At 44.6% G+C, this 12,935-nt stretch overlaps 1 protein-coding gene across 1 annotated transcript in view; it reads left to right on the forward strand.

Moving 5' to 3' along the window:
* Window positions 1-12,935, forward strand: part of nphp4 (nephronophthisis 4) — a 268,172-nt gene that overhangs the window by 167,514 nt on the left and 87,723 nt on the right. Inside the window, exon 12 of the mRNA XM_080762891.1 lies at window positions 10,199-10,345. Coding sequence (XP_080619017.1) covers window positions 10,199-10,345 — 147 coding nt within the window. The remainder of the gene's footprint in view (window positions 1-10,198; window positions 10,346-12,935) is intronic.

Here is a 12,935-nt window from a genome sequence, read left to right on the forward strand (position 1 = left end):
TGCGTACCGTTCAGATGTTGTGGTAGTGTGAATGATGCGTACCGTTCAGATGTTGTGGTAGTGTGAATGATGCGTACCGTTCAGATGTTGTGGTAGTGTGAATGATGCGTACCGTTCAGATGTTGTGGTAGTGTGAATGATGCGTACCGTTCAGATGTTGTGGTAGTGTGAATGATGCGTACCGTTCAGATGTTGTGGTAGTGTGAATGATGCGTACCGTTCAGATGTTGTGGTAGTGTGAATGATGCGTACCGTTCAGATGTTGTGGTAGTGTGAATGATGCGTACCGTTCAGATGTTGTGGTAGTGTGAATGATGCGTACCGTTCAGATGTTGTGGTAGTGTGAATGATGCGTACCGTTCAGATGTTGTGGTAGTGTGAATGATGCGTACCGTTCAGATGTTGTGGTAGTGTGAATGATGCGTACCGTTCAGATGTTGTGGTAGTGTGAATGATGCGTACCGTTCAGATGTTGTGGTAGTGTGAATGATGCGTACCGTTCAGATGTTGTGGTAGTGTGAATGATGCGTACCGTTCAGATGTTGTGGTAGTGTGAATGATGCGTACCGTTCAGATGTTGTGGTAGTGTGAATGATGCGTACCGTTCAGATGTTGTGGTAGTGTGAATGATGCGTACCGTTCAGATGTTGTGGTAGTGTGAATGATGCGTACCGTTCAGATGTTGTGGTAGTGTGAATGATGCGTACCGTTCAGATGTTGTGGTAGTGTGAATGATGCATACCGTTCAGATGTTGTGGTAGTGTGAATGATGCGTACCGTTCAGATGTTGTGGTAGTGTGAATGATGCGTACCGTTCAGATGTTGTGGTAGTGTGAATGATGAGTACCGTTCAGATGTTGTGGTAGTGTGAATGATGAGTACCGTTCAGATGTTGTGGTAGTGTGAATGATGCGTACCGTTCAGATGTTGTGGTAGTGTGAATGATGCGTACCGTTCAGATGTTGTGGTAGTGTGAATGATGCGTAGCGTTCAGATGTTGTGGTAGTGTGAATGATGCGTACCGTTCAGATGTTGTGGTAGTGTGAATGATGCGTACCGTTCAGATGTTGTGGTAGTGTGAATGATGCGTACCGTTCAGATGTTGTGGTAGTGTGAATGATGCGTACCGTTCAGATGTTGTGGTAGTGTGAATGATGCGTACCGTTCAGATGTTGTGGTAGTGTGAATGATGCGTACCGTTCAGATGTTGTGGTAGTGTGAATGATGCGTACCGTTCAGATGTTGTGGTAGTGTGAATGATGCGTACCGTTCAGATGTTGTGGTAGTGTGAATGATGCGTACCGTTCAGATGTTGTGGTAGTGTGAATGATGCGTACCGTTCAGATGTTGTGGTAGTGTGAATGATGCGTACCGTTCAGATGTTGTGGTAGTGTGAATGATGCGTACCGTTCAGATGTTGTGGTAGTGTGAATGATGCGTACCGTTCAGATGTTGTGGTAGTGTGAATGATGCGTACCGTTCAGATGTTGTGGTAGTGTGAATGATGTGTACCGTTCAGATGTTGTGGTAGTGTGAATGATGAGTACCGTTCAGATGTTGTGGTAGTGTGAATGATGCGTACCGTTCAGATGTTGTGGTAGTGTGAATGATGCGTACCGTTCCACTCGGGACCACTTGGCAGATGTTGTGGTAGTGTGAATGATGCGTACCGTTCAGATGTTGTGGTAGTGTGAATGATGCGTACCGTTCCCGGGAGCGGATCGCCCAACCGTCCCCGGGACCGCATGGGGGGCGGGTCTCTGGACCGTTGAACTGTATTCAGATTCAGATACGGATCGTTCCAATGTGAATGCATGCGTACCTAAAGAAGGAAGTGGACTGTTTTTTTTAAGAACGTGACATAATCTCTAGTCGACGAGCCAAGCGTCAACAAAAAAAAAAACACACAGTCGCTGCACGACGCGTAACACCAGCTGATTTCTCAACGCCGCCCGTCTCCTGTTGAATCTGCGTATACGCGCAGCACCGCAGTACGCGCTGATCTTATTCTGCGGACTACACGTGGCTCTTGGGCTTTGCTTGGCATAGTTTCCAAAGTAAAACAAAATAACAATAATGCTAAAGTAGAATCCATAGCAAACTAATATCAAACACGACACTGGAGCACAGAACTGACTGACACAGTGAATAGCAGGCAGGCTGACAGTATAGTAGTATAACGGCAAAGAGCCAAAGAGGCAATGCAATGCAAGTGACAATGTCGCACAGTTGATTGTCAGTGTCCGTGCGCGCCAGCCATCAAGCACACCGTCATCTGGAGGATTAAAGTGTGTTATGCAAGCTGTTGAATCTCGGGCAATGTGAATCATGGCCATCGGGGACCAGGCAACCGTATTCGGAAACGGTTCCAATGAAACGGATTCAGTCCGTCTCAGTGTGAATTCCCTATTAAAAACCAAATTTCCCGCTTTAAACAAAAGAAGCCTGTCGGCTGCCGGACTAAATGCTTTGCATTGATTCCCGTGCCCAGCTTCATCCCTGAGGGATTGGAGGAAATAAGGGTGGCCGTTTTAACAGTAGACGTTTTATTTGATGGCCGTCCAACTTTCACAATACAGATATGAAAAGGAAAAAAAAACTGAAGACCTGCCACGGATATTGGCAATCACATCTCAACGCACGCACACACGCACGCACAGAGACACAGTGCCAGCACGCACGCACACACGCATGCACACACACACATTCTCTTACTCTCTCTCTCTCTCAAAATGAACCCCACTTGTCCGTGCCCACCCACCCACCCCCTTGAACTCACTATCAAGTGGTGTATAATCAATACTTAAATGCCCCCCCCTCAACACTGTCTGGGAGTCATTGTTGTGTCTGACAACTTTCTCTCGCTCGCATAAATGATTGATCCCTGACCACCATTGGTTCACTCCGGTACGGAATGACAAGGAACGTGCTGTATTCATATACAGTAAGCCAGCATTTTGGGACCATAATGCACATGTCGGGGACCATTCCTGTTGCTGTGAGGCTCTGCTGGGGAACATACAGGCCCGGAGGTTTCACCTCCTGCTAGTCAGGATGTGAGCCTGGGTGGTTTCACCTCCTGCTAGTCAGGATGTGAGCCTGGGTGGCTTCACCTCCTGCTAGTCAGGATGTGAGCCTGGGTGGTTTCACCTCCTGCTAGTCAGGATGTGAGCCTGGGTGGTTTCACCTCCTGCTAGTCAGGATGTGAGCCTGGGTGGTTTCACCTCCTGCTAGTCAGGATGTGAGCCTGGGTGGTTTCACCTCCTGCTAGTCAGGATGTGAGCCTGCGGGCCGTGTGTCACCTCTGTTGCCTATACATGCTGGTTGTTGTCAGCAGTAAATGGTAAATGGTGCATTCATATAGCGCTTTTATCCAAAGTGCTTTACATAGACTGTGCATTACATTCACCCATTCACACGCCAATGTCAGAGGAAACCGTGCAAGGCACCAACCTGCACACCGGGAGCAATTAGGGGTTCAGACTAGAGTCTTGCTCAAGGACACTTCGACACTAACTCTGGGGGAGCCCGGGATAAATAAGTAAAGGCCTATATTAAAAAATGCACTTGAGCAAAAGTACACAGAAGTATTGGCAACAAAGCTTTTAGGAAAATAGCAGATGTACATGGAAGGCATTGTGAACATGTAGATTTGCGTTGAGGGAAAATGCAGTTGTGACTCACGTTCAAGAATAGAGGGATTTAGTGCATTAAGGACGGAGTACACATCTGCATTGCTTTAGCTTTAACCACTTTTAACCATTATTTTATACTTAAGCTGTTGAAAAATCATGAAAAAAGTGGCGCAAATCTTTGAATATATATTCTTTCACAGCAAACGTTTTTAACTCAAAAATTTGCTTCTGGGGGGGGTCCCTGGAACAACATGTTTTCAGATGGGGGTCGGCGGCAAATTACATGATCAGTTTTGGGGGTCCTTGACATGAAATAGTTTGAGAACCAATGACATAGAAACATAGGGTCATGATTTAGAAGACATTTTGTAGAATCTGCTCTCAGGGCTTAATGTGCTTAATGTTTGATGATGGTCTCCCGCATGCAGCTTTTTTCCATTCCTCTCCTTCATTTCTCTCCTTCATTTCTCTCCTTCTCCTCCTCGCTGCAATCTCGTCACACTCGTGCACATAATTATCGCCCTCGCAGACGTCCCACCCCCCCTGTTGTTCACACTCGTTCGCACCCTCTCATGCGCCTTTTGCATATTACTCAAGTACATTTTAAATGATGGACTTTTACTCGTAACGGAGTATAGTTCTATATTGCAGAATTGATACTTTCACTTAAGTAAAAGTAAAATTTAGTACTTTCTCCACCACTGCCAATCTCTCCCTCCTCTCTCCGTCTCTCACCTTCTATTTCCTTCACGTTGTCTTGAGACATATGATGAGCTTGACTCCGCATCATCGTCACGAAGCCTGCGATAGTGCGATCTCACATCGAGTCACTGTGGCCCGCGTTAGCATGTGTGAAGTCACATACACACATGCACGCGCGCGCACACACGTGCACACACTCGCACACAAGCGCACAGAGAGAAGGCAATTAGTGGTGCTGTAGTTGTGGCTGCCAGCATTTGGCCCGACATGTAATAAGAGAGACAGCCAACTGCCAAGCAGATCATCTGTTCACCGCCACACACTGGCTTCAATTGACACTTCCAAGGATGCAACGCCCTCTCTCTCTCTCTATCTCTCTCTCTCTCTCTCTCTCTCTCTCTCTCTCTCTCTCTGTGTGTGTGTGTGCGCGCACTTTTGAGTTTATTGAAGCGTAAACATGGACAGTGGACACAGATATATTTTTTGTACATTTTAAGTTAATAATTTCTAGTTAATTATTATTTTTTAACTGTGTGTGTGTATGTGTGTGTGTGTGTGTGTGTGTGTGTGTGTGTGTGTGTGTGTGTGTGTGTGTGTGCGTGCGTGCGTGCGTGCATGCTAATTTGACTGGACCAGATCGATGAGGGGTTGACCATATCCCCTCACCCGGTTCAATGTGGCTCAATATAGTATCTATTGTGTCCTAGAGGGCCATTTGTTTTGTGTCAAAGCAATGTACTGATAACTCCCAGGCTAACCAGTGCATTAGTGGTTCTCAAAGTGGGGTCCAGGGACCCTAGCTCTGGGCTTACAAATGGAGAAAGGAAGGAGGAGATCCGCACACAGTTTTAAAAGTTCACTTCAACACTAACTCTGGCCTCTGGGGGAGCCTGGATTCAAACTGGGAACCTTGCGGTTACCATCCGTTTACTCTACCCCTGAGCCACCGCCACCCATATCCAAAAAATATAAAATAAAGGCGAAAGCCACATTATACTCATGATGATATTTTTTCTCTCTTGGTGGGCTCAGTTGTCATTGGAGTTGGTGACCTGCATGATTTGTGGCGTTTTATATGAACGTCATAATATTGCTGACAGTTGACAGTTTTATGCCCAGGAAAAAAGATTTAATGCTCAATAGCTATAGGCCTAAATATTGATTCTGTCATTACGCAGTTTTTATAGTCTTATATGGATGCTCAGTCTTACGGTCAGCAGAAGACATTAGGATGTGAGGTTTTCTTTTGACTTTGAGGACTTGCACGGGGCTACATTCATGAATAATTATTGTGACAGCAGTGGTGGAATAATGAATTGCATTTTTTAATGAATTGCATTTTATAGCGCTTTTCCAAGTGCTTTACAATGGTTCATTCATTCATACATTGGGAGGTGAGGGTCTCAGAGATAGAAATCCCATTAAATGGGGGTCAAATGCATGTCAAAGTGGGGGTCCTTGAAATTAAACGGGTTGAGAATAAGTAGCTATATATACTTGTCTCAAATGTTTTACTTAAGGAAAATACTGCAATGTAGAACTCCTCCCTTACTACTCCGTAAAAAAAAAGTAAGAGTAAAAGTATTGGCGTCAAAAAATATTTTGAAAATCTTTTGAAAAGCCGATCTACAAGCTCACAATGCACCGCGACGCATCGGCTGGCTTTTCTCTGTATTTAATGTAATGTGTTTTGGGGCTGTTCACTTTGGCTGGCTTTTCTCTGTATTTAATGTAATGTGTTTTGAGGCTGTTCACTTTGGCTGGCTTTTCTCTGTATTTAATGTAATGTGTTTTGAGGCTGTTCACTTTGGCTGGCTTTTCTCTGTATTTAATGTAATATGTTTTGGGGCTGTTCACTTTGGCTGGCTTTTCTCTGTATTTAATGTAATGTGTTTTGAGGCTGTTCACTTTGGCTGGCTTTTCTCTGTATTTAATGTAATGTGTTTTGAGGCTGTTCACTTTGGCTGGCTTTTCTCTGTATTTAATGTAATATGTTTTGGGGCTGTTCACTTTGGCTGGCTTTTCTCTGTATTTAATGTAATGTGTTTTGAGGCTGTTCACTTTGGCTCTCTGTATTTATCCAAGCCAGGCGAGAGGTGTTTAAGCAACAGAGTTTGATGGTTTGCCAATTTTGATGTAAGACCGGCGATGCAAAACTCTTGACATCGATGATGACGAGGCGGCATTATGTCGGCCTTGCTTCGATCTATACGAGCTAAATAAAACGTCGCTAGTATGCAATCACATTTCACATTCATTTTCAATTAAGGAACAATGTGCCTGCCTGGTAGTTTCATTTTAATCGTTGCCAACAACTTGAACTTATTAATCTTTTAGATAACTATGGACCATAAAACCGGGTGTATGAAACTGACATACTGTACAGCAGTGGTTCCCAAAGTGGGGTCCGGGGACCCCCAGGGGTACCTGAGGGAGTTCCAGGGGGTCCCCAGCTAAATGATAGTTTGGAACCAAATGGACCCTTATGGGTCTGTAACTCAGAGAGTGTACAAATGGAACTAAATGGACCCTAATGGGTCCATTTGGTTCCATTTGTACACTTTTGGAGTTAATATAACATTTGTTTTACAATATAAATGGGGGTCTCAGAGATAGAAATCCCAGTAAATGGGGGTCCGTAGACTAATGCATGTCAAACTGGGGGACCTTGAAATTAAACGGGTTGAGAATCACTGCTAGAGCCGTAAACTTCTTCTCTTATGGGGGACGGGGTCCCTGGCATATCTTTTCAAATGGGGGGTCTGCGGGCTAATTCATTAGTGTCATAGTGTCAATTTGGGGGTCCTTGACATGAAAACGTTTGGGAACCACTGATGTAGAGTATTCTGTCCATTAACCATTTACTAGTTGCCCTGCAGGCAGTCTGGCAATTATCATTATTGAACCCTGATTAGTAAGTATAAAGGGCATTTATATGCATTTACATTATAAAGCGTTTACATTATAAAGTGGAATTAAACACCACAGCAGTTTCATTAAGGCTTTTTTTTCACATTAAATATTGATCATTGTCAGTTATTCTGTGTCAGAGATTAACATTTACATCGCTAAATGTATTTATTTATTTGTGTTTATTTTTCACTAGTCACACATAATCGGGTGTAAAACAGCCAGATTCTCCAAGAGCTTTCCCGACGCCCTTAGACTTTTAAATTATGTGCAAGTGCAAAAATCCCCTTACCCCCTAAATTGGGGTTAGGGGATATTGCACTAATATCTGTCTCCTTTGAACTGATGATGTTTTTATTTGGATTTTTAGTAATATAATATTTTAGATTATCTTTTAACTATAGCAGATTACAAGCCATGAGTGAAACGAAATGTTGTTCTCTTATGCATTTTGTATCTGCTAAATGAGGAAGATATCTATTTATCTATCTGTCTGAAAGTAGTTGATTAACTTTATGTATCATATTCAAGTCGGTGTCAAACCGTGTCATATCAGTGCCACAAAGGCAAGAGTTTGTTCTTACTTGTCAAGTAAGGACTTAACGTGAGCCCCTTGTACAGACTAAACCTTTTGAAGGTGACGCAAAATCAATGAATCCTGTCTCGGGGAGAACTTTCAATTCCAATCCCCAAAAGTCGAACTTTTAAACTGCAGCCATGGGCATTTTTACACATTATCTGTCCACTAATATGCTGCTGCACCATTTTCTTGTGACAAGTCGTCAAGACTTTCTGTTGTTGTTCCTAGTGTAACAGTTTCAAAAATGTTATTTTTTTTTATCAAAGAAAATTCTAAATAGCTAAAAAAATAGTTAATGGTCTAAAAGCCTACAACACATTGTAATGCGCTGTTTATCGTGCAATGAAGTGTAGATATAGAAGGATTCAGGGACCCACAGTGGTCGTTGAGGGGGTTACAGGGAACAAAATGGATCCATACAGGTCTGTAACTCTGACCTGTAGGGGTGGGTCCCGAACCTCGGGTTCAAGCAGGTATCGAACCGAACATGCTTGGGTACCGGGTACCCATGAAATAATTTAAAATTTCTTAAATTTAAGGTTTCAAAGAATAAAAGCATTTTGACCTCTCATTTAAGTTATTTTATACCATTTTGGAACTGGAATCTGTATACCGGACTCATAAAAAGACCCATCTCTAAGTCTGTGCGTGTACAAATGGAAGCAAGATGACCATTGCGGGTCCATTTGGTTCCATGCGTATAGACTCATGGGGTGTCCTGTCCATGGCCTAATGCATGCACCAAACTGCAGGTGTCCTTGAAATGAAAAAGCCTGAGAATCACTGATATTGTATAGTGCGTACAGTAAGTGGTTAAGCGCCACACTTTGATAGATTGATGGATGGGTGGGTGGGTAAGTGGCAGGGCTGCACTAGTTCATTATGATGGCTGTTAGGGGTGGGCAAGTCATTATCTCCAAGCCCTATTGGTCGTGTCATTGAATCATATAAGCAGTGATGGAAAAAATACTCAAATGCTTTACTTGAGTAAAAGTATCAATACTGACGGACGGACACGAATAGGCCTTTTACCCATTTAGGCCTGAGGACGCATCTGTGTCACCTTATAGCTTATAACCACTTTAACCATTATTTTGAACTCTACGAGCTTGTAGTATTTTTGAAAAATCATCAAAAATGTGGCGCAAATCTTTCAATATACTGTATATTCTTTCACAGCGAACTCATATCTTTGCTTCTGGGGGGTCCTAGCTGGAACAAAACATTATGGCGAAATACAGATAATGCTGGGGGTCCGTGACAACAGTCAGGATTTAGAAGACGTTTTGTAGAATCTGTTCCTCAGGTCTTATAAGGCCTATCCATTCCATAGGCCAGGTTTTGGTGACATGATGTCACGCCGCGGTGGTCAGCCCTCACGCAAACACATCTCTCTGTTATTACTAACCACCATTTCGGTTGGTCACCTCTTCAACAAAAACCTCGTCCGGGTGTTCCGGGGTCCAGGTGGTCCCCAGCTACATGATGGAGAGTTGGTAACCAAATGGACCCTAGTAGACCTTCCTTTGCGGGTCCATTTGGTTTCATTGTTGTACACTCTCAAGAGCTCAATTATTTTTTAAACATCTGCATAACTTAATTTACAAGAAGTCTACACCATTAGATAATGTAGAAGAATTGTTATTTTTGATCAACATTTGCCTCCTGGTACTAGCGCCAATGAGTGTCAATAAACCATGGAATTGTGGGCAAAATTGTATCCAACGAAGTATTTGAGAGGCAAAATCTCATCAGTGGTCCGTGGCTCAAATGCCGAATATAAAATGGAGCTTGATGTGAAAATTGTTGAAAACCACTGGGCTAATGTGATGTTTGTTAAAGATGGAGTGCCGTGACTTTCTTCCACCCTACACAGGTATTATTATTTTATACGGAGGAAGATTCTTTTCAAAAAAGTATACAGCATTTGTTAAAATGTAGTTTTTAATGACACGCCCACCAGTTCATTAAGCATGCCTGGTTTGGGGCGCCCACTGGCCTAGCGGTCCAGGCGTAGGCCACATAATAGGCTCTGGCCTGACAGCACGTCGCGTGTTCTAGTCCCGTTCATGACGACCTTTGCTGCGTGTCTCTTCCCTTCTCTCTCTCCCTCTTTCCTGTCTATCTTCACTAATAACTATCAATAAAAAGTATGCCTGGTTTTCCTGGTGGGTGGTGATGGGTGATGATCCACCTGAACTGAAGCCGCACCCACAGCTAGGGTAGACATCATTGCACATAACAACCACACCAAGGGAGTACTAATGAAGTACTGTTAGCTCATAAACACATGAACTGGAACTGGAAAAATCTTTAACAATGGTTAATGGTTGTGCATTGTCTCTCTCTCTCTCTCTCTCTCTCTCCACAGCTCTCTCTGTCTCAGCTGGCTGCTACTTCACGCTACCCGACCATCAGCCACTCCAGCAGCGCCGCCGCGTTGGCATGGCAACAGCAGCCGTTTCCCGCTCTGCTCCATCCTTCCCCGTTGGCATCGGCCCACCAGCTGTCACATGTCGTAAGATCCCACCCCCGTATACCCTCTCTCTCTCTCTCTCTCTCCCCGCACAACCGCACACGCACCCACGCATACGCACACACAGGCACTACTAGACACAGAGGAGCCCACAATGTGTATTTTCATGCACACATGCATGACTTGCCGATGTGAGGACATGCACGTGCATACAAACAGACACCCACAGGCAAACACACATGCGTGCGTAAGGATGCGTGCATACAAGGAACGCGCATGTGCACGCACCCACGCATGCATGCACACACCACACCACACCACACCACACACACACACACACACACACACACACGTGTACTGTAGACCTTGGCCTGTTTTTGGAGGTGCAGAGAGTTGATCCTTTTCATCTTTCTAATCAAAAGGAGCATTATTCTCTGACTTTGCTTTTCAATTCTATGTACAAAGGACACTTCTGTGTCCTTAGGTTGTCCAATATTTTAATAATATTCATAATGTGTAATGTAACACATAGCCTGAAGAAACTGTTTTAATCAGTCTAGTCCAACAACGTCATTATTAGTCGATGTTTGCCTACGATGCGCTTCCTCATCCTTTCACTTGAAACCCATTTGAAATTCAGTCCAGAAAACGTGTCCTTGTGTGGCTTATTGATTAGCGTCCTTGTGAGAGTTGGTATAATTATGCAAATGGTGTACTGTGAAATCGGTCTGATTTTAGTGTTAATTATGAGGCTCTTTGTTTATCTGGGGAAATGGATCATGAGGAATTGCCACCAGACAGACAGACAATCACAAGAAAGCATTTGAACTTTTCTGTGACTGACTACTTCGCTGACGTGATCCACAATACATTTAAAATAATGTATAAATCAAAAATAATATAAAAGTATAAAACATTAACAATATAGTATGCCACCTATGAATCATATCTTATTAAGTATATACTCATTAAGATATAGTAATGCTACAACTGTAGAATAACCTTTATTTCCATGTGCAATTGTGAATTATGAGTGATCAAATTTGTGTTCTCCTATTCTCTTTCTTCTCTTTTTCCCCCCCCTGTATTTAGTTTGTGTTTGTATTTGTGTTTGTTTCTCCCTGTTTGTTTACTGCCCCCCCCCCCCCATGTGTGTTAGATAATTATTACAAGTCTGTAGGTGTAAATAGGATAGGCAAAATAAGCCACTGGCTTCAGCCTATACCTTTTTGGTCTAAATGCAAAGTTATGATCTTAAATCAATGCAATGTTCATTCTATGACCAAAATGAACTGAACTGAACTGAACAGAACAATGCTCTGAATAAGCTAGGGCTACAACAGCTAATCGAACCGATTGCTTTGAAGGGACATTTCACCGCTGGAAGAAACTGCAGTCACTCAATGTTATGTTAATAGTATTTGTAGTAGTTAACACGATGGACGCCAAAACGCTTCGCAACCCGTCAGATGACGGGTTAAGATTTAACCCTGGAGGTCGCCGAACCTTGTAAGGGTTATATCAATACCAAGCTGCCGAAGCTCAACACTAACCACCCGTGCTGCCCAGGCTGCTAGACAGCGCCTACGTTCTTCCCATTGTGAGGATCAATGCGCGCGCCTCCCATAAGGATCCACTCATTGTCGTGTCTTTGTTGCTCGTTTTCTCTGAAAAATACTCAAGTTGTTGTTTTAGTCCAAACCACCCGGCGTTCAGATGTAAACGGTGATTTCTGATCGCATCGCACCAGCCATGTTACCGCTTGTTGTGAAACACATGTCGGCTGCTGCTCGAAAAAGTTTTTGGGGGTCTGCCCCTCACTCCCATGGTCTGCCTCTCACTCCCATGGTCTGCCTCTCACTCCCATTGTCTGCCCCTCACTCCCATTGTCTGCCTCTCACTCCCATGGTCTGCCTCTCACTCCCATGGTCTGCCCCTCACTCCCATGGTCTGCCTCTCACTCCCATGGTCTGCCCCTCACTCCCATGGTCTGCCTCTCACTCCCATGGTCTGCCCCTCACTCCCATGGTCTGCCTCTCACTCCCATGGTCTGCCCCTCACTCCCATGGTCTGCCCCTCACTCCCATGGTCTGCCCCTCACTCCCATGGTCTGCCTCTCACTCCCATGGTCTGCCCCTCACTCCCATGGTCTGCCCCTCACTCCCATGGTCTGCCCCTCACTCCCATGGTCTGCCCCTCACTCCCATGGTCTGCCCCTCACTCCCATGGTCTGCCCCTCACTCCCATGGTCTGCCCCTCACTCCCATGGTCTGCCCCTCACTCCCATGGTCTGCCCCTCACTCCCATGGTCTGCCTCTCACTCCCATGGTCTGCCCCTCACTCCCATGGTCTGCCCCTCACTCCCATGGTCTGCCCCTCACTCCCATGGTCTGCCCCTCACTCCCATGGTCTGCCTCTCACTCCCATGGTCTGCCCCTCACTCCCAGTAGAGCTTTGTCCATGTCCCAAGACATGGCCAAAGCATTTCTGGGGGTCCCCAGCCAAAAACGTTGAGAACCCCTGGTATAGGGCAGCAGCATGGAAGGTGTAAAGGTTTAGCTCGAGTGTTTTTCATGAATGATGTTTGAACCTACTTACATGTGCCTCTTTGATTCGTTTGCTGTCGACATGT

The sequence above is a fragment of the Protomyctophum bolini genome, assembly GCF_963924005.1.
Source record: "Protomyctophum bolini genome assembly, chromosome: 5".
Lineage (NCBI taxonomy): Eukaryota > Metazoa > Chordata > Actinopteri > Myctophiformes > Myctophidae > Protomyctophum > Protomyctophum bolini.